This window comes from Suricata suricatta, chromosome 1 (assembly GCF_006229205.1).
Source record: "Suricata suricatta isolate VVHF042 chromosome 1, meerkat_22Aug2017_6uvM2_HiC, whole genome shotgun sequence".
In the NCBI taxonomy this organism is placed as follows: domain Eukaryota; kingdom Metazoa; phylum Chordata; class Mammalia; order Carnivora; family Herpestidae; genus Suricata; species Suricata suricatta.
The window spans coordinates 126,196,475-126,219,116 of record NC_043700.1 but is presented as its reverse complement, the minus strand read 5'-3'; the positions used below and the strand labels follow the sequence as shown (position 1 = coordinate 126,219,116).

The window sequence follows — 22,642 nt, the reverse complement described above, 5'->3', positions numbered from 1 at the left end:
ATGATGTATCAGAATTGATTTAGCCATTTCTGTGTTGGGATGTATTAGGTTGTTACCAGTCTTCTTACTGTTAACAAACAATATTTTATTGCATGTAACTCCTTATACACTGTGACTGTATTTTTAAGAAAAATTCTTTGAAAGAGATATTAACTGAAGCAAGTACTAATTTCCTTTCTCAGCAGTGGTTTAGTTTAATAACTTCCTGACTACAGTAGGTGTCTGTTCCAGCCTAACCTGACCATTTTTAAAAATTTTAAAATGTTTCTTATTTATTTTTGAGAGACAGAGACAGCGTGAGCAGAGGAAGGTCAGGAGAGAGGGAGGTACAGAATGTGAAGCAGGCTTCAGGCTCTGAGCTAGCTGTCAGCACAGAGCCCGATGTGGGGCTCGAACCCACAAACTGTGAGATCATGACCTGAGCCGAAGCTGGACGCTTAACTAACTGAGCCACCCAGGCGCCCCTACCTTTTTTTGTTTTTCTTTTTAATGTTTAATTTGATAGACAGCACCAGTTGGGGAGGGTCAGAGAGAGAGGGGGAGAGAGAGAATCCCAAGCAAGCTCCTTACTGTCAGCACAGAGCTACACTCGAGGCACAGACTCACAAACTATGAGATCATGACCTGAGTCAATAGCAAGAGTCAGATGCTTAACCGACCTAGCCACCCAGACGCCCTGCTAACCTAACCTATGTGAGTTATGTGGCTATTCCATACAGTGGTGTAAATCATATGTCAGCACCTAGACAGTCTTTCATGGGCTGAATTTGTTCTTTTCTGTGAGACATAATTGAAATAACAGTCAATAGTCTGGTGATGTACCCCCTTGCACCTGCCTCTGTGGAAAGGGTCATGCCTCCTGGCAAATCAAAGAATTCGAGTTGTACAGAGAGATTCTGGCTGTGCCTGTGCCCAGATCCCTGAGAGAATATGTCTCTTTCACTTTGTACGCTGCCCAGTCACCCAAGATTATTTATTTTGAGAAAGAGAGAGCATGCAAGCAAGAGCGCATGTGTGGTGAAGGGGTGGGGGAGAAGGGCAGAGAGTGAGAGAATCCTAAGCAGGTTCTGAGCTCTCAGCGCAGAGCCCAATGCACAATCAAGCTGTGACATCTTAACCGGAGCTAAAATCAAGAGAGGGACGCTTAACCACCCAGGCACTACCCCTAGAGCAGTTTTAGGTTCACAGCAACATTGAGAAGGTACAGAGATTTCCCACAGAACTGCCCATGCACAGCCTCCCCATAATCAATGTCTCCCACTAGCGTGTTGTATTAGTTACAGATGATGAATTTACACTGTCACATCATCATCATTTAGCGTTCTAGGACTATCTTTCACTGCAGGTCTGCATGGCTTGCCCTTCAGTTTAAGTCTTTGTTCAAATGTTACTTTCTCCGACCACCGTATATAGAATTGTCAAGAATCAGAGGCTCAACCAATTGAACTACTTAGGCATCCATCCTTGTTCCCTTTTAATATCTAACATTTAAGTATTTTTATGTGTTGTCTTTGCTAACAATGTTGCCAAGCTCAATGATGGCAAGTCTTTGCTCTTTACTCTTACTCTCTGTACCTGGCTGAGAGTAGATGCTTGGGAAACATTTGCTGGCTTAGTGCGGAAGTGAACAAACAAGGGAGCCCAGGACTGTTCCCAAGGTTGGTGTTCTTTCATGACTCCGTCTACCTCCCCCTTCACGGCCTTCTCCCCAACCAGCAAGCCCTCGGGAGGGCACCGTTTGTCTGCAAGCAGGTGGGGCATTGTCCTTGGGAGGGTTGTGTGGGAGACCATCACAGACTCTTTAGAAGTCTTTACAGGGTTCTGAAGAATAATGCCAAAATGAAGACGCACTATTGTATTGCCCACCTACTGTGTGCCAGCTCTGCATGTCCTGAGAAAGAAAGTGAGAGAGCAGCAACAGGGGTGGAGAGAGAAAGGTGGGGGAGGGAGAGCAATGGCAGGAAAGGGAGTGCGGGAGAGGGTAGAGAAAGAGGAATGGGAAATAAAAGTGTATTTGAGAGAGGGAAAGAAAGAGAGAAAGTGGTAGGGTCCGGAGAGATGATGACTGGGATTTGACTTGGAGAATTTAGGAAATTTAGGTAAGCTGGGCTTAGTAGAGCTGCTGTAGCTGTTTGGAGGAGTGTGTGAATCCAAAGCTTGTTTGACCCCCAAAAACATAGCTCTACTAGTGTGAGTTTAACTAGAATATTTGCAGCATCCATGTTGCATTCTTTTTTGGGGGGAGGAGATAGAGCGACTGTATATCTACGAGTACGGAAACATTGTGGTCAGCAACTTTAATTTCACTGAGGAGTAGATAAAAGGACCTTATCAGGTGTCAGAATAGAGCTGGACTATATTCAATGTTTCAGCCTCGACTGAAAGTGTAGCAGCCTCTTAAACATAAGAGCAAGCTAAAACTGTTACAAATTTAGTGTTTTCATCTGTATCACAGTTTGTTAAATATGTACTAAGATACTTTGTAATATATCCTTTGTCTTAAGGATGTTTGAAAAAAATAGAACTATTTAAAGCAGGTTAGGGTAAGTGCGGTGAATTTACGAATACATACAAGAAAGGGAAAAGGAAACAGCTGTTGATAGTGTTAACCTTCGAGAGGTTGTTTCTACTGATACACAGGACGGTACCAAGGCCGTCTACGCAGGTTGTATAACTTTCTTTTTCTAATTTTTGACCAGTACTGTTTTGAGAGAAGGCTCAAAAATGGTTTTGGGGATTAAGCACCTTTTATGAGTGGAAATAAAATCTTAAGATTGGTTCTTATTTGACCTACATTTTATTAAGTATTGGATTCTTATATAAAGATCAACTGGTTAATATCCTTTCTTGTGTGACTCTTACCTTTCTTTTGATTCTGTCACCCCAGGCAAGTTACTTAAAACTGAGTTTCAGTTTTCTTATCTATAAAATAGGTTATTAGATATGGGTATTAGTATCTACCTTTTAAGGTTTGCATGAGCTGTCGTTTAAAAAAGGGATCAACACAATGTTTGGCAAAAGTAGACACTGGGGAAATGTTTCCTTTCATCCTCCTCATGATAAACTTATGCATATATCTTCTTGCTGAAATGGCTTTGAAATTTTAAAAAATATTTAAGTTTATTGAGAGAGAGAGAGAATGGGTAAGGGAAGGCCAGAGAGAGGGGGAGAATTCCAAGCAGGCTCCTCACTGTTAGCACAAAGACCCACGCGGGGCTGAGTTCCCCAATCATGAGATCAAGACCTGAGCTAAAATCAAGAGTTGGACATTTAACCGATTAAGTCACCCAGGTGCCCCTGAAATGGCTTTGAGTAGCAGCCTCAAAATTAAAAGTACATTTGGCCTATGATATACGGTAGCCAGTTTGTTCATGCAACTTGAGAGTCAATGAAGAACCACTCCCTAATTCTAATGAGAACATTGAATTCTGTTTCCAGTAAGATTTTCTTGCCAATTATGCATGCCTAGGAGTTTACTTATGGGCTAACATTCACAGATTGCTGTTTCTCTTTCAGATGAACAGACGTGTTACTTTTCACTGACTGGCAGCAATGGCGTTTACTGAAAGAGTCAGCACCAGCAGCAGCAGCAGCAGCAGCAGGTACCGTGAAATCCATGATTGAAAGATGTGACAATATTTATCATCTACTTTTCAAAGAATAAGCTTGATCCTTTTCATTTTTACAATGCAATAAAATACATGAAAATGGCAGTTTTCTCTACATGAAGCCAAACCTCTTAGACTGGCTACATATTTTCTTTAAATCTAATACTCTCTCAGCCTCAAAACTCCTTTCTTTAACATGTGGACGTTATAGTAGTTCGGCATCCTAATTCTGTGTTCAAGATATTGGTCCACATTCCACTGATTTGGAGAAATGAGCACCGATTCAGCCTCGTGCTGAAGCAAATATGAAGTCTGCCTTATCGTGAGAGCTTCGAAGGAGGGGACTCTGTCAGTTACGTTTTACTACTTTCACATCCCTCCCCCCAAGTATGCACATACAGTTAACTTCCTTCTAGCATATGCTGTGGGGTCAGGGCTAGTTGAGGGGAGTGTGTTAACATGCTGAAGTAGTTACTAAGAATTCATTTGTGGCGTGCCTGGACGGCTCAGTCGGTTAAGCATCGACTTCAGCTCAGGTCATAGTCTTGCTCGTGGTTTGTGAGTTTGAGCCCCGCATCGGGCTCTGTGCTGACGGCTCAGAGCCTGGAGCCTGCTTCAGATTCTGTGTCTCCCTCTCTCACCATCCTTCCCCTGCTCATGCTTTATGTGTATGTCTCTCTCTCTCAAAAATAAACATTAAAAAATTCTTTAAAAATTTAAAAAGAATAATTTATTTGATATCCGGAAGGCATTCTTAATATCACTGATCAGTCTTTTGTTTTTAAAAATTTTTAAATGTTTTTATTTATTTTTGAGACAGAGAGAGACAGAGTATGAGGAGGGGAGGGGCAGAGAGAGATGGAAACAATCCAAAACAGGTTCTAGGCTCTGAGCTGTCAGCACACAGTCCAATGTAGGGTTTGAACCCACTAACTGTGATATCATGACCTGAGCCGAAGTCAGGGGCTTAACTACTGAGCCACTCAGGCACCCCTCAGTTTTTATTTACACGGTTATATATTTGACAACGTGGTAAAGCATGAGCCATGTGACTCAAACTTACTCAACTAGTATTTATTGAGGGCAGACAATAGTGCATGTAATTCTGGATGGTCCTGTCTGGATGCTTTCCTCCTTCCCCTTTCTGGTTCAGTTAGGAAACTCGTCCTATGTTCCAGGTGGCCCTGGTGGTACTGTCGTTAAACTTGATGCACTCTCCTCCCCCACAGAGGAAGGCATGTGACCCAGGCTGCAACAATTCACATCTGCTGGAGCTGGGGGAAGCTATTGTCATCCGTCTTTAGGCTTGTCCATTATGTTCGGTTACACATAAGTTTTAAATTTGTATGTAGTTAACTGTCTTGTCCTTTATGGGTTCTGGTTTTGATTGTACTTAGAAAGGTCTTTCCAGCTCCAAGATTGTGACAATAATGTCATGTGCTCTCTGCTGGCACTTCAGTGCTTTCATTTTTTGCATTTACATCAGAACTTGTGAGCTGGTGGCCTATGGGGCAGATCTGGTCAACAGATGGGTCTTGTTTGGCCACTCACAGTGTTCTAAAAAAATGTATCTGCCACAATATTTTTTACATAACAATCTAGACTTCCATTCTCTCTTTAAAAATTTAAGATTTAATATCGGGCTTGCATTGCCATATTGCAGCAGTCAGATGCAGTTCAAAGGCTGCCTCTCTTTTAGACGAGGCCATGAGCTTGGACAAGTTCTAATTCAGAACCTACCAAATGGCATGTCATTAGTACTCTTCCGGTGTGCCAAGACATGCACCTCTCAGCCTGCCAGTCAGCCAAAACTCCAGGGTTCCCACCTGCTTTCCTCTGCGGACATCTGCTCTGTCGGGATTCCCCAGAAAGAGTTGATGTGGAAGGAAAAAAAAAAAAGGTCAGGAGGGGTGCCTGGGTGGCTCAGTCAGTTCGGCATCTGCCTTTGGCTCACATCATGATCTCAGTTTGTGAGTTCAAGTCCCTCATCAGGTGAGCTCAAGCCCCGCCTCTCTCTCTCTCTCTTCCCCATCTCCCTCCTTTCCCCGCACTCCCTGTCCACCCTCCCCACTTCTTGTGGGATTTTCTTTCACTCTCTGTCTGCCCCTTACTCATTTGCTCTCTCTCTCTCTCTCAAAAAAATTTAATTAAAAAAGTCAGGAGAGCACAGGAACTTTCTAGGTCACCATCGTTCCTGTACAGCTGGACTCCCACATTCACCTCGCTGCTTTCCCGTCTTACCTTGTGACCCTTGGGCTTTTAACTTTTAATTAATTTTCAAAGTAGGCTCTATGTAACTGTGGGGCTTGAACTTACACCCTGAGATCAGGAGTCACATGCTTAACCCCCTGAACCAGCCAGACACCTAGATCTTGGACTTTTTGTAGTATTTTGATCCATCAGTAATTAACTTTAGTATAAAGTACGTGCTGTAAATTTCCATATTAACAGGAAACTGAAAATGTCCAAGGGATGTTAGCCATTTTTTTTTTTAAAGAGCAAAAAGCTGGGCAGCCGTTTCACCATAGTTTATTAAATCATCATCTTTTCTCCACTGATCTGAGTGCTGCGTGTAAATTCCATCACATTTTTAAGTCTCTTATTGGACACTGTGGTGCCACACTATTTCACTGTATTCTCGTAGCTCATAATATTCAGACACTTTTTTGTCATTACTTTTCATTTTCAGAATTGTGATAGTTATTCACATCTGATTACATTTCCATGTGTACTCTGAAGTCTTTAGTCATTTTCTAGAAAAATGTTGGCATTTTGATTGGGGTCCCTTTGAATTTTGCCAATTGGGGTGAGTCAAATTCTGTAGCCTATTAGAATTGGGTCTTTCTTCTAAATATCAGAATGGTGAAATTTTAAGGAGATAAATTTTAAGTTTCAGTTGTACGATTTTTGGAGGTATGATTTTTTTGAAAATTTCTAGTTGTTGACGTTTCATCCTATATAATTTCTGGCAGAAGAATCATTTATAACAGTTACAATATTCTCACTGGCAAGATTAAAAAGGCATTTTGTATTCTGTTATTTAGGTATGTTTATTTTTTTTTTAATGTTTTATTTATTTTTGATAGAGACAGAGCATGAGAGGGGGAGGGGCAGAGAGAGAAGGAGACACAGAACTAGAAGCAGGCTCCAGGCTCTGAGCTAGCTGTCAGCACAGAGCCTGATGCGGGGCTTGAACCCACGGATGTGAGATCTGACCTGAGCCGAAGTCGGAGGCTTAACCAACTGAGCCACCCAGGCGCCCCTAGGTATGTTTATTTTTTAAAAATTTTTAACATTTGTTTATTTTTTGAGAGAGCATGAGCGGGGGAGGGGCAGAGAGCGAGGAAGACACAGAATCTGAAGCAGGCTCCAGGCTCTGAGCTGTCAGCACAGAGCCCCTCAAAGCCTGATGTGGGGCTTGAACTCATGGACCATGAGATGATGACCTGAGCTGAAGTCGAACACTTAACCCGCTGAGCCACCCAGGCACCCCTACTATTGTTGCTATTTGGGTAAAGGGCCCTTGTCCTTGTAGTAACATTGTAGCAGTTATAGAACTGGTTTTATTTTTCATGACATTTTTTCAACTCATCAGTTTCCTTTTAACTTTAATACCCAGTACAAGTAATAAAGCTAAATGGAGCTCAATTTTTAATATATACCAATAGCTCACTGTTTAAATGTTTAATAATGATAGTTTAATTTTTTAGTAGTCCAGAAAAACCCCATCAAATTCATGTGGAACTGGTCCAGGGCTATCACATATTTGAAAGGAAACAGATGTGTATTGAGTATGCCACTCCAGTTGTTCAAATGAAATAGAAATCTGAGTGTGAGTCCTTTGCCCAGGGCTATCAAAAGTCATAAGCATGGACAGAATATTCATGTAATGGGCAAAGACAGTATTTGTTTTAGTTCTTATAAATAATAGGTTTATTCTGTGATTTCCAGAGATTTATCAGCATTAGACACTACTGAATCTGAGCTCACTTATATTTCCCTCTTCCCTCCCATCCCTTCTTTTTGTTCTAAAAATTGTTATTGGAGTACAACAAACTGGAAATGGCAGACATTATTAGTACAGTTCAGCGCGTTTCCACAGAGTGAACACACTTGACTGTGTAACCGATCAAGTGACAAAACCAGCTCTCCAGAAGCTTCTGCGTGTCCCTGTTCAGCTACTAACTCTCTCAAAGGCTGCCACTATTCTGACTTCTAACGCTATGAACTTGTTTTGCTTCCTTTTAGATTTCATTTCATTATAATCATGTAATATACTTTTTATGTTTTCTATTCAGGTTTAATGACATTTTTATTGTATTTCGTAAATTGAGTTATCTTTAACAATAAGTATTTCAGTAAGGTATTTTATATTGAAATACTACTTTAGGTGTATTTTATATAGTCAGTATTAAATATTTTTATTTTCTTTCCATCAATGTTCCATGGTCTGCTATGATAATTATCCTTAGTCTTCCATATCTTTCTCTTCTTCTATTAGCTCTTTAGTTTTAAATTGTCCAGCTTGATAGCACATTTTTTATTATAGTTATCTGTACCCTTGAAAGCTTTGTCTTTAAACTGATAATAGAAGTTGAAAAACCAATAGCACTATATACATTATTTTGATTGGGAAGCAAAATAGTGTATAGGGTTTCATTTCATATTTCATATGGGTTCAAAGTCATCACAAGTACCACTTGAAAAAGTTCATTTTGGTCAGGACAGATCAACTTTTGTCTTTAGCTGAGTAAATTATTCAAACTCATGGCACATTTTAAAAATTTTCCAGTTTTATTTATTTTTATTTAATTTATATCCACGTATAAATGGAGCATCAGTGATTTCAGGTGTAGATTCCTTAATGCCCCTTACCCATTTAGCCCATCTCCCCTCCCCCAACCCCTCCAGTGACCCTCTGTTCTCCTTATTTAAGAGTCTCTTATGTTTTTGTTCCCCTTCCCTGTTTTTATATTATTTTTGCTTCCTTTATATTTATCTGTTTTGTATCTTAAAGTCCTCATATGAATGAAGTCATATATTTGTCTTTCTCTAATTTTGCTTAGCGTAATATCCTCCAGTTCCATCCATGTAGATGCAAATGGCAAGATTTCATCCTCTCTGATTGCCAAGTAATACTCATGGCACACTTTAAATTGCTTCATCTTTGGGGTGCCTGGGTGGCTCAGTTAGTTAATCATCCAACTTTGGCTCTGGTCATGATCTCTCGGTTTGTGGGTTTGAGCCCCGTGTCAGGCTCTGAGCTATCAGCACAGAAGCTGAGCCTGCTTCAGATTCTGTCTGTCTGTCTGTCTGTCTCTCTTTCTCTTTGCCCCTACCCCTCATGATCTGTCTGTCTCTCTCTCAAAAATAAACATTTTAAAAATAAGTTGCTTCATCTTTGTTTATTTAGAGAGAGCTCATGAGTGCATGCACCCATGCACATGTATGGGCAGGAGGGGCAGAGAGAGAGGGAGAAATCCCAAGCAGGCTTGGGGCCCCATCTCACAGAACCATGAGATCATGACAACCAAGAGTTGGATGCTTAACCAATTGAGCCACCAAGGCGACCCTATATTGCTTCATCATTGATTGGTTTTTTTTTTTATGTTTGTTTATATTTGAGAGAGAGAAACATAATCTGAAGCAGGCTCCAGACTCTGAGCTGTCAGCACAGAGCCTGATGTAGGGCTCGAACTCATGGACCTGAGATCATGACCTGAACTGAAGTCGGATGCTTCAACGACTGAGCTACCCAAGCGCCCCAATTGCTTCATCTTTGAATGGTGTTTTTATTTTTTGCTGGAGTTTTACTTACTTTTTCCTCATGGAGAGATCATGTCTTTTTGCCATTTCACCAATCTATTTCCCTTCTTCCCTTTCAGTATCCATTGATTCAAATCTCTCATTTTTTTTTGGAATCCTGAAACTAAAATTACTTTTTACAGACTTTGTGCTAAATTACTTTTAAAATTTCTTCTGAAAGTGAGCCCAGGTAAAGGAAGCCAGAGAATACAGCCGGGATACAGTCTGGGAAAATGTTACTTGATGATGGAGGGAAGGCATGTGATGGTAAAACATAAGAATGAAATAAATTTATTTCAGGCTGTATCACCAGATTTGTGGGACATGATTTTCTTGTTTTCTGCCATTAAGGTTAGGTGGTACTTATACATGATTTAGGAGATCTGCTGAGATACGCTTTTCAGTATTTGGGAAGATTTAAAAGATTGAATTTTGTGAATGCTGGATTATATTATAGTACTCTGCTCTTGAAAGGCCGCCTTCCCCAGGAGAGTCTGAAATACTGTTTAACTCTCCTAATTGAGAAGAGTCCTCAATTAGTAAGGAAGCTACGAGGTGTTAAGCTGATTAACACCTATTATATGGACAGATTTTCTCTGTGTGAGTAAATCAGGGGCCTAACTTCCATATGCTTACTAGAGAGATTAATGGCTATAGGCCATGTTTTCCTGAAACAGTGACCGGCCTGGGCATTGTAAAGGATCCACACCTGGACTGTGAACTGAGGAACTAGGAAGACTTCCTGTATTTCCCAAGCAAGTCGTTTAAGGCCTGATTTACAAGTGCAATAATGTTTCTTATATAGAACCCATTGTATCCCCTCATTTAGAAAATGGTTCCTCATCGTTTAGTATGTGACATTGTCATAAGTAGTTTAAGATGAGTCAGTTGATGGGTTTAGAAGTGTTTGGTTTCAGACTTATCCCAGACCAGAGGAAATCTTTTCAAAATTAGTTGTCTCCCAAAGGGACAGTTAAATTTGGGGGGGGGGGGGGGACTAAATTATAGAAATACTGCATAATTCCACCAGTAAAATCCAGTTAAGCTAGTAGTACATCTGTGACAGAGTGAGCTGGAGTGTGGGACTCGGCAGCCGGATAGCTATGTTTAGATCTCTGACACGTTGATTACTTCGGCAAATTGCTCAACTTTTAAAGCCTCATTAAAATGGGGATAAGAAGAATAATGTGTGTAAAGAGCTTATCATGGTACCTCCTACATCATAAACCCTCGATACGTTATTCTACCACTTTGGTAGTGGTGGTAGAATGGTGGATTTCAGGGGAGTCAGAAGCCTCCCCTTTCTATTTTTTTTTAATGTTTTATTTATTTTTGATACAGAGAGAGGCAGAGCATGAGAGGGGGAGGGGCAGAGAGAGAAGGAGACACAGAACTGAAGCAGGCTCCAGGCTCTGAGCTAGCTGTCAGCACAGAGCCCGATGCAGGACTTGAACCCACGAACGTGAGATCTGACCTGAACCGAAGTCAGAGGCTTAACCGACTGAGCCACCGAGGCGCCCCTACCCTTTCTATTTGAGGGGAAAGGCTTTATTTAGAGGCAACTCTTTGGATAGAAGAGATTGTTTTGTGAGCTACTCCAGGAGTAGCATTCATACAAAGAAGAACGATAGAAAAAACAGACTGTTAAAAACAAAACACAGAGTGTGTTTTTTGCAGAGCATGTAGATTGCAGAGCAGTTAAATTGTTTAGGAATATACCATTTTTGTAGGGATCTTAATCTTATGCTATCCCGATTTGGAGAAGAACCTTTTCCTTCTTTCTGGGGAGCTTCAGTTATAATAATCCTTTTCTTCTGAAGTCACTGAGCAGTTAGCCTCCTTAAGAATCTGTGGAATATGGGGTGCCTGGGTACTTAGTTAAGCGTCCATCTTTGGCTCAGGTCATGATCTGACGATTCGTGGGTTTGAGCCCCGCTTTGTTTGGGCTCTGTGCTGACAACTCAGAGCCTGGAGCCAACTTCCGATTCTGTCCCCCTTTCTTTCTGCTCCTCCCCTGCTCACACTCGTGTGTGTGTGTGTGTGTGTGTGTGTGTGTGTGTGTGTGTGTCTCAAAAAAAATAAATAAACATTTAAAAAATTAAAAAAAAAAAAGAATCTGTGGAATATGGTTAGGAAGAAGAGCATTTCAGTTTCAGGTTCCTGTGGTTTATAAGAAGCCTGGAGGACATGATTTCAGATAACTGTGACGTGGTCAGATTAGATGGTGATCGGCTGCCTTGTACCAGAGAAAGTAAAGGCCTGGAGAAGTTAATAGCTGAATGTGTGAATCAGACTATAGGGAATGCTGGGGGGCAACGGGTTTGTTTTGGTTGTGAAACTTTTAAATTACTACACAGACTAGCACTTAACAAGCAAGGCACTGTGCAATTTCATTTCTGCTTTTGACCAACAAATTTAGATGCCTTCATCCGACAATGCCTTTTCATCAACTACAACACAGACTGCCACCATTTTTGTTGCTAAAATTGTAGATGCTGGATTGTATATGTTTACATAAGTAAGATGTTCATAGACATAGCTAAGAGAACATGTCTTATTAAAGCTATTGAAAGCATGAGATTGTTCAAGACTTCTTGTTAAGAAACGTCTGGAAGGAGGGAGGGCCAGATAGACAAAGAGGTAAGGGAGGGAGGGGAAGGAATCTTGTGCTTTGAAGCAGCAATAAAGAAATAATATTGCCTCTGATTCGCCTTGATAATCTCATGTAGTATGGACTTCATCATAGTTCTTGCCTACCCTCTCCTTATCTCTTCACTTTAAAAGATATTTTTTTCATGGAAATATTCACACATTAGTAAAAGTAGAGGGACTATTTAGTTATCAAATATGCTTTTCCCACATTTAACATTTCTCAATATTTTGCCACACTTAAAAAAAAGCTATCCCTTTTCTTTGCCCCTCTTCCTTTTTTTTTTCTTTGCTGAAGTGTTTTATTTTTTATCTTATTTATTTTAAGGTTTATTTTTGAAAGTGAGAAAGAGCATGAGTGGGGAGGGGCAGAGAGGGAGGAAGACACAGAATCTGAAGCAGGCTCAGAACCTGCTTGAACTCACGAACTGTGAGATCATGATCTGAGGCAAAGTCAGATGCTTAACCCACTGAGCCACCCAGGTGCCCCTTTGCTGAAGTGTTTGTTCATTTGTTTTAAATTAAGAGTTTCTGGATCCTTCTTTTTTTTTTAATGTTTATTTATTTTTGAGAGAGAGAGAGAGCACAAGCAAGGGAGGGGCATAGAGAGAGGGAGACACGGAATCTGAAGCAGGTTCCAGGCTCTGAGCTGTCAGCACAGAGCCTGACGAGGGGCTTGAACTCATGAACTGTGGGATCATGACCTGAGCCAAAGTCAGACGCTTAACCAACTGAGCCACCCAGGCACCCCTGAAGTGTTTTAAAGTAAATTCCAGGCATCTATTTTTTCACTCCTGCATACTGTCTGTGCATCACTAAAAAAATACAGATATTTCCCCACACAACTGCACACCACTTTCATACCAAATTAAATAAACATTTTGGATTCATCTAATGACTAGTCCATATCCAAACTGTTGAGATTGTTTAAAATGTCTGTTAAAATTAGTGCCACTTGACTGAATCAGTGGGTGGAGCAGGTGGCTCTTGATCTCAGGGTCATGAGTTCAAGACCTATGTTGGATGTAGAGATTACTTTATAAAGTGGGGCGCACCAGGGCGGCTCAGTTGGTTAAGTGCACAACTCTTGATTTTGGTTGAGGTCATGATCTCATGGTCATGAGGTTGTGCTGTGGGTGGAGTCTGCTTGAGATTCTCTCCCTCTGCTTCTCCCCTGTTCATGCTTGCTCTTGCACACACACGTGCACGCTTTCTCTCTCTCTCTCTCAAAAAAAAAAGTATTAAAATTATGAACATCCTGATTCAAGCAAGCCAAAGCACTTGCGTTGTGTTAGGTTTTGCTTCTTTTTTGTTGATGTCAAAATTAGATTTGGGTGATCCCTACACCCAATGTGAGGCTTGAACTCATGACTGCAAGATTGAGTCTCATGCTCCTCCCACTGAGCCAGGCAGGCGCCGCTAGGTTTTGTTTCTTGAGACTTAATCTAGAGCAGCTACTCTGCTTGAGGAGTGGAAGATTGGTTGTGGAACTGAGTTGAATGTATGTCCTATTTTGTGGACTTATGTATTTGTTTCCTTTTAATATGTTTAACTTGTTCTTATATATTAGTGGTTCTTAACCAGGAATAACCCCCTCCCCAGCCCCAGGGCTGGAGACACATGTGGCAAAGTCTGGAGAGATTTCCGGTTGTCATGATCTAGTGAGTAGAGGGCTGGGATGCTGCTACGTCTACAGGGTGCAGGTTACTGCCACCCCGCCTTGCCTCCCTGCAAAGAATTTTCTGGCTCCAAATGTCTGCATCCTGGAGGTTGTGAGACCCTGTGCTTCTATCCCAGGAAGTTAGCGCTAAAGCTCAGTTAGAGTCAAGATAAGTCTTTCTGCTAAAAATAGTTAATGGTTCAAGAGTGCTGGTCATGTTCTCTGTTTTGGTCTGGATGGTGGTTACCAGAGTATGTCTCTTTGTGAAAATATGTGTATGAGCAATGCACTTGTAGAAAATTGAAATATAATTAATATACAGCGTTATTAATTTGCGGTGTACTATATGATTCAACTATTTTATACGTTACCCAGTGCTCATCATGCTCATCATGATAAGTGTACTCTTCATCCCCCTCTACCTGTCTCACCCATCCCCCCCCCCCCCCCCCCCCCCCCCCCCCCCCCCCCCCCCCCCCCCCCCCCCCCCCCCCCCCCCCCCCCCCCCCCCCCGTCTTCTCTGGCTATTGCCGGTTCTCTGTATTTAAGAGTTCTGTTTTTTGGGGTTTTTTGGTCTCATTTTTCTTTGTTTATTTGCTTTGCCTTTTTTTTAATGTTTATTTTTGAGAGAGAGAGTGTGAGAGTGCGTGCTCAAGTGGTCGGGTTGGGGGGCTCAGATAGAGAGGGACAAAGGATGCAAAGCAGGCTCTGCTGCTGAGCCATATGGGGGCTCGAACGCATGAACCATGAGATCATGATCTGAGCCGAAGTCAGACACTTAACTAACTGAGCCACTCAGGCATCTCCATTTGCTTTGTTTCTTAAATGCCACATGAGTGAAATCATATATTTCTCTCACTTATTTTGCTTAGCATTATATTCTCTAGCTCCATCCATGTTGTTGCAAATGGCTTCAAGAGCTGTACACTTTTTAAATATATGTTATATTCTCATTTTTAAAGTTTACTTGAAAAAGTCTTAATCGTCCTGTTGTGTACTTTTGACTACCACGTTGGATTCTTAGATATATCAAGAAATCTTTAAATCCTCTTCCCTTTTAAACTTTCTTAACACTCTGGGGCACCTGGGTGGCTCAGTCAGTTAAGTGTCCCACTGCTGCTCAGGTCATGATCTCATGGTTTGTGAGTTTGAGCCCTGCATCAGGCTCCGTGCTGACAGCTCAGAGCCTAGAGCTGCTTCAGATTCTGTCTCCCCACCCCTCCCCTGCTTGCTTTCTCTCTCTGTCTCTCTCTCTCTCTCTCAAAAGTAAACATTAAAAAAAAAACTTTAACACTCAATTCCGTTTAACATAAGACAATGGTAAAGGTGGGATAAAACAGGTGCCTGGTGACCTAATTATTGGGATGGCTGAGTTTTACGGCCAAGTCAGGTAGTTTTCTTGCTCTGGAGCATTGCCAAGAGGGAGAGAACACCTAAAAACAGTATGTTAGGCCACTGGGCATTGTTTGAAAGCTTAAAGGAGAGAGAGAAAGTCCTTCCAAAGGGCATGGAGTTTCAAGAGAGAAGGTGACCTTTCATGAGCAGTGGGATTTGGGAAAGGGGCATTTTGGGCCAAAAGAACCGGCGGAGATCCGGGAATGCATTAGGGATGTGCTGGGAACCCTTTCTGGAAAGTTGTCTTACAGCCAGCTTCTCTTCCCCCATCTCTGATAAATCATTAGAAGGAAAGGCCATGAATGTTTTCTGACAGTTGGTTCTCTCTGAGGCCAGGGCTTCGTTTGCAAATGAAAAGGACTACTGTTGGTGTAGCCGAGATCACAATGGGCCCTGACTCTTTTCACTTCAAAGTGCAAAAGCATCTCCAGCGGTGATTAATGGGGGCTGCGGGACTCATTACTGGTAAACAAAGCAGAGGGGGGAACCTCTAAATTTTTTTAATTAAAAGAAAACAGGGTTTCCTAGTGGCTGGGGGAGGGGAAGGGCTGCTCATCGTTTGAATTTCGACTGCTCCCGCAGGAGAAGATTTCTGGAAAGGTTGTAAGGCCACTGTTAGCCCAGCTTTGCTCTGACTCGAGGCTCTTGTGTCAATGTGCCGCGCCCAGGGTGGCCTCGGAAGGTGTTCCTCGGAGATTGAGATTCGGAGTGCACTGGGGTCAGCTGTGTTGTTGCTGCAAGCGGGAGAAGGCAGAGTTCTTAGCTCTGCACCTCTGAGGAGGCTGAGGGCTTAGACCCTTCCTCTGCTTCTTTTCCCACCCAACAGCAAGAGAAAAACTCCCTTACTCCTGTGTGGTGCAGAAAGAGGTCGTTTTTCAGTGAATTCTTAGACCTTTGTAAAGAGGTCCCAAGGCTGTTGTTTTAAATTTTACATTTAAAGTTTAAAGTTATGTTCCTTGTTTTCGTGTAGTGCAGGGCTTTGCATGTGATCGAAACCGTAACCAAAATGATGGTATTTGAACGCTTTATGTTCAGGGTTTATATAGATATATTAAAAGCAATGCTCGTATTAACACGGGTAATCTAGCATTTTATGGACCCAAGACTTGGAAACTTGCTCTCTAAATTCAGTCCTGCAGAGTTGAAGGTCCACCTTTGGTAAACTCCCTCCCTGTGTACCCAGCTCCCCATCAAGCTTATCTCTTGCTGGCTTTTCACCTGGCTCCTTTGTAGTTAGTCTAAGCCCCAACCAGATTTTGAACTGGAGGTCAGAGACTGCCCTTTGTAACTCCAGTGAACTAGTAAGGCGCTGGGCCCAAGAATTCTAATGTGTTTACTAACTTTCCAAATGTTTGGTAATCACCTTCTGAGCGTATCTTCCAAACCAGTTGTAAGACTTGAGACTGGAGGGGAGGTCACAGCTGGAGGGGACTATGAGTAGACGCTCCATCCTTCAGCTGAGGTGATTCAACTAGAGATAAGGGTATTCAAGGCCTTCCAGTCCCCTTTGATGCTGGAAGAGCCAGTCTGTGGGAGACCCTGCTTTTGTGGCTCAGATGCCAACAGCAGCCGATATTTCATGAGCACGAAATATGAGCACGGTGATGAGACTTTGTGCTGCTAAGTATTTGATAGGCATGATTTGATTTCAGTCTCAGTTCCCTATGAGGCTGTGTTTTACAGATGAAAAAAGGAAAGGAAAGGAAAAGTTAACTGACTCATCAGTGGTAGATATTCAGGCTACCTTCCTTTCATCCCCAGACCCTCGTCCTTATCCCCTGTTCCACATCTGGGCAGAAGCAGGTAGCAGAGCAGCACTTACTGAGCTCTTAGCTGAAACTCTGTGGCTTGGGCCAGAGATCTTCTGCTTCGGACTGTTCTTGTCTGACACCATAAAAAAGTATTACCTCAAAGAGCTTCAGCCTAACTCCTGTAGTCACAGAAACATGCGTCCTTTCTGGTGAAGGGACAAAGCTGCTTTCTTTACATTGAGGTGTAGAAGGTGGAGTGGGGAGAAGAAAGGAGGGAGGGAGTGGGAAGACTCGAGCCACTGGCAGGAAATAAGGGATGGAGGTGGTGCCTGGCCTAGGATGAGTGGGGATGGTCCACAGCTTGCCCTAGCCCTCCTGTTGTCATCCTTGCCGCGACATGTGTGCTGTCCTGGAGAGCGCCTCGTGGTCTGCAGAGCACGACACAGATGTCAGGTGGTGGCCCTGTTAGTAAATCAGCCCCTCGACGGTTAGAAGTTGTCGCAGTTCTCATTTTAGATGATCTTTTCAACATCCGGTGAGACTTCCTTTCCTCCATAGAGCACTTGATGACTGAGATACGAAACTGTCCTAATGTGAGAAGGGAGGCGTTGGTTATCAAAGGGGGCACAGTAATAAATGAGAGCAGAGAATGAATCTTGTCTAAAAAATGAATTTAAAAATATGTGCTAGCTTGTAAAACAAAACAAAACAAGAGTTGAGAGCAAAGGCAACGAAAGGGCTGAGAGGAGAAGATATTTGGAACATGTCTTAATGTCACTGTTACTTTTCCTTTCTGTCTTCCTGTCCTCAGCCTGCAGCAGTGACCCAGGTGTGTGAAATTCTTACAGGCTCACTGAGACTCTGCCATTGAATTTTCACCTGGAGGCAGCTGAAGTTCAAGGGAAAAACTTTGCTTTGAAATCCGTTAGACCTGGGCTTGAATTCTAGCCCCACTAGATTGTGTAATGCTGGGCAATTTACTTAACCTCTCCAAACTCTACTTCCTTTATCTGTGAAAAATAAGAATAATAATGAGGGATGCTTGGCTGACTCAGTCATTAGAACATGTGGCTCTTAATCTCAGGGTTATGAGTTCAAGCCTCACATTGGGCATGGAGCCAACTTTAAAAAATAATGAGAATTATAGGGGCACATGGGTGGCTCAGTTAATTAAGTGTCCAACTCTTTGATTTGGGCTCAGGTCATGATTTCACAGTTTCTTGAGTTTACGCCCAGTGGCTCTATGCTGCTGGTTCAGAGCCTGCTTGGGATTCTCTCTCTGTCCCTCCCCCACTCATGCTTTCTCTGTTTCTCTCAAAATAAATAAACTTCAAAAAAAAAAATGAGAATTGGGGCACCTGTGCGGTTCAGTCAGTTAAGTGCCTGACTTTGGCTCAAGTCATGATCTCACAGTTTGTGGGTTTGAGTCCTGCCTTGGGTTCTGTGCTGACAACTTTGAGGCAGGAGCCTGCTTCAGATTCTGTTCTCCTTCTCTCTCTGCCCTTCCCCCACTTGCACTGTCTCTCTCAAAAATAAACATTAAAAAAATTTTTTTAAAGAGAATTCCATGAGATAAAATATTTTTTAAGATCCCAGCAATGTGCCTGCAGTGAGTCAGTGTTTAATAAATATTGATTTGTTTCCCTTTCTGTTGACCTGCCTTTGATAATTTTAGTGTTCAGGGCCTCTCCAGGCCCTGCACTGTGTGATGTTCCTAAAGCCCACAGGAGGTGTAAAAGTCCGGACTCCACTGGGCAGTATTTGGGAAGTAGCCCTGCTGTGCTCTTGAGACCCACCTCTGAAACCTGGTGGGTGACAAAGGTCCAGTAGTGTGTGACTGCTTAATCAAATGTTCCTGCTGACTGTGGGCTCAGGTGGTTGACATTCTTTAAATTTTATTTTGTTTTAAATTTTATTTATTTTGAGAGAGAGAGAGAGCACAAACTAGGGAGGGTCAGAGAGAAGGAGAGACAGAATTTGAAGCAGGCTCTGCACTGATTGTGGCTTGAACTCAGGATCTATGAGATCATGATCCAAGCCACGATCAAGAGTCAGACACCTAATCAACTGCGCCACCCAGGTGCCCCATTTTTGTTTGCTTCTTAGTACATGTGCTGCTGAAGCGATCTTGAGATCGCTTTTTTTTGTTACTATGGGATTTATATATTAATTGGGTAAGTTAAAGTGGTAGGTGACACTATGCATTCATTTTTCAATAAAATTCTTATTTCATATTTCCTTTTAAAATGTCACATAAGGGACGCCTGGGTGGCTCAGTCGGTTAAAATGTCACATAAGGAGGTGCGATGGCTCAGTTGGTTAAGCATCTGACTCTTGATTTTGGCTCAGGTCATGATTTAACAATTTGTGAGATAGGGCCCCTCATTTGGTCTGTACTCACATCTCAAACGTGCTTTGGATTCTCATTCTCTCTCCCTCTCCTTCTCCCTCTCTCCCTTTTTCTCCCTCTCTCCGTCTCCACCCCGCCTCCCTGATTGAATGTGTATGCTCTCTCTCTCAAAATACATAAATAGACACCAAAAAAATAAAGGTCAGTGTTTTAAGGAACTGTTACATTAAGAATATGGTTCAGGGTATATATCAAATAAGTGTAGGGGCACCTGGGTGGCTCAGTTGGTTAAGTGTCCCACTCTTGATTTTGGCTCAGGTTATGATCTCACGGTTCATGAGTTTGAGCCCCATGTCAGACTCCTCACTGACAGAGCGGAGCCTGACTGGCATTCTGTCTCCTCTCCCTCTGCTCCTCATGCAGGCTCTCTCTCTCAAAGTAAGTAAGTAAATAACATTAAAATAAAACAAAACAGTAGGTGGGCCTAATTATGTGTAGAGAGAATGTTTAATAATACTTTTTACACTTTTAAGGAAATAAATCATGTATTTCCTTTGGGTTAGCTTGATTTTATTTTAACTTTATTTATTTATTTTGAGAGAGAAAGGGAGAGAGAGAATCCCAACCAGGCTCAGTGCTGTCAGCGTAGAGCCCTACATGAGGCTCGAATCAGTGGAATTGTGAGATGTGACCCAAGCCACAGTCCAGAGACAGTTGAATGACTGAGCCACCCAGGTGCCCCTGAGGTGGTTTGATTTTAAATGAAGGGCCTTTTCTGGTGTTCTGATAATTCAAAGTCTACTCATTCACTCAGCAAAGACTTCTCCAGGGGCTTGATGTCGCAAGTGTCTACCGGAACGAGGGAGGTGGATGGTGAGGGCTGGGCTGGGGGGCAGGTGAGCTTGCACGAGTTCCTAGGTAAAGGTGTTACCATCCGGGGTTTCAGTTAGTGCTCTAAGCTTTTTTTTCAGAGCATTAGTCATAGTCTGCTGTTGCACTTTAACCTCTTTAAGGTGAGATGAGTTATAAGGTAAAGAGTTAAATGGTTTGCCCAGGATCCCAGAGTTAATAAAACTGTGCTCTCGACCTGGAATGAGTTTTCTTTCACTTTCCCAGCCTCCCCTTCACCCCGACGTCTTTCAAACTCTTACTCATTCTTCAAGGTGCCACTGAAACAACACCTGTTTTAAAACTCTGGTCACTTGGGATGCCTGGGTGGCTCAGTCGGTTAAGCATGTGACTTCAGCTCAGGTCATTATCTCAAAGTTGGTAAGTTCAAGCCCCATGTTGGGCTCTGTGCTGATAGCTCAGAGCCTGGAGCCTGCTTTAGATTCTGTGTCTCCCTCTCTCTGCCCCTCCCCTGATTGTGCACGGTCTCTTCCCTTCTCTCAAAAATAAAAACATTAAAAAATTAAATTAAATAAAATATTCATCACCCAAGAAATTCATTGCTCTTCTTGTACACTCTCACCTTTGTTTTTTCCTCTGTGCCACATTTTAATGCTTCTCCTTTCCTAATTCACCCTTCAGTACCTGCTCTAAGAGACTTGAAGCGTTTCTCCTTTACAGTGGGCCCGGTGTTCAACTTGGCCAGTAGAGGGTGCTGGAGGGATATTGTGGCTTTAGAGAGATGCTTCTTTTGTTGTGCTTGCTTCTTTTTCTCAGTACTGCTGCACAGCCTTTCGGTGTGAGTGTGCGCACTGTGTGTGTCCACATACCCAGTGGTGCTCTGCTCCGGCACATGCAGTCTCTTGGCAACTTTGCAGCCCTCGCCTGGATCCATTGATCCTCTCAGTTGCAGATGGTGCCTGTGCCAGGTCTCATCCCACAGAAGTGCCCCGCTGGCTCTGTGTACCTGCGTCAGCCTGGGCTTGTCTGCACCCCGGAAACTTGTCTCCTGCTGCTCTGTTAGTGTAGACCAGTTCCAGCGACCTTATCTGCCACCCAGTGTGCTATAACCATGCCCTGCTGATGACAGCTCAACCTCAGTTTTGGGGAGGGACTCCTCTGCAAAGTTTGTTCTTCCCTGGGTACCCTCTCTCAGTTCAGGGTACCCCTTAGAGCTCTCTCTATGTCTTTACAGTTATTTTCCTCTTATAGTGGAATTGCTTTTTATATTACCTTTCCGTTTACATTATTGTGTAGTTTCTCTTTCCTGATTAGACTTGGACTAATACGACCTCCAGTGCTTATTTTCTTTGGTCCCAGTGTTATTTCACACATCTGTGTAAATTGTTAACTTCTTTTACAGCCAGAGGCCTGTTTAATCCCTCAGCATTATCTCTGTGCTTGAAAAGAACCTGTGATTAATGAATGATTGAGTTTGCTGCTGTTGTGGCTGCCATTGGGAGGGAGAGAGAGGATGGTTATTTGCTCTTTATGGGAAAGACTACTCAAAGCTCTTGCTGTATTTCTAACGCGTTAACTTGGTGTTTCTGTGAAATCCCAGAACTGATGAGGCAATTACTTGGTGATCCAATTATTGAAAAGTACGTTTTAAGGCCTGCCTGTAAAGTCTTGTGAATTGTGTAAATAGTAATTTACTCTACGTGTTTGTCTTCAATGACCTTTTAAAAACAGATTGTATTGAAGTACAGTAAGCCTTATGGCCACTGGTGCTTAACAATCACGTATATTTCATTTTTTCAGGCTAATTTGTCATTGTCGTCTCACAGTAGTGTGGTCTGTTGTAGCCAGAGTGGTACTTGGGTTACCGTGCAGGATCTATACGCCCACTTGCTAAGTAAGCCTCTTCTCTCACCAGTCCATGAGCAACAGGGGAATAAAGGGTATAGCTCATAAGGGGAAAACATCTTTTTTTCTCCATACGGCTAAGTCTGTGTCTAGGAAAGCGGTGTAGCCAGAAAAACAGGAATATTGCCTGTATTTTGAATAGAGGTGCTTCATTAAGGCTCAGAAAGGAAATACTGATACTTGGTAACATTATGAGGCTAATGGGCATTTTTGAATCTTTCAAAGTTACTTGGTTCAGCCAGTCTGCTGATTGACCCTTCATGTTGTGCTGATTTCAGCTCACGAGTAATTTGCCTCTGCCTTTCCTTTGCTCACGCCTGGTCTTCTCCTCAGTGTTTGTCTTTCATTGTCCAAATCTCTGTACCCCTTCTCGACTCCACTCACTCAGATGACCCTTTCATGCTAATGCAAGACTTCTCTTCTTTACGAAGATAGGCTGCATTAAGCCCCCAATTTGAAATGCTAGAGGGTTAATTATTTGCATGAAGAAAATTTTGTTTCTTTTCAAAAGGATTCACATCTGGTATCCTTTGAATCCAAGAATGGGTGTGTATTTTTGAAATATCTCTCTGTCTGTGGTAAGATAGTGACTTAATAATCTGAGAAATACTTGTAGTTTCTTTGGAATATATGTAACCTGAACAGAGGTGCTCAGTGTATTATTTTACAC

At 42.4% G+C, this 22,642-nt stretch overlaps 1 protein-coding gene across 3 annotated transcripts in view; it reads left to right on the top strand.

Moving 5' to 3' along the window:
* Positions 1-22,642, top strand: part of AFF1 (AF4/FMR2 family member 1) — a 211,735-nt gene that overhangs the window by 8,460 nt on the left and 180,633 nt on the right. For 2 of the 3 annotated variants that reach the window (XM_029943456.1, XM_029943437.1), the window contains exon 2: positions 3,517-3,602. In XM_029943456.1, the coding sequence (XP_029799316.1) occupies positions 3,553-3,602 (50 nt within the window). In that variant the 5' untranslated portion in view covers positions 3,517-3,552. Of the gene's footprint in view, positions 1-2,647; positions 2,666-3,516; positions 3,603-22,642 lie in introns of those variants that run through there. The other variant, XM_029943445.1, reaches the window with a different exon arrangement.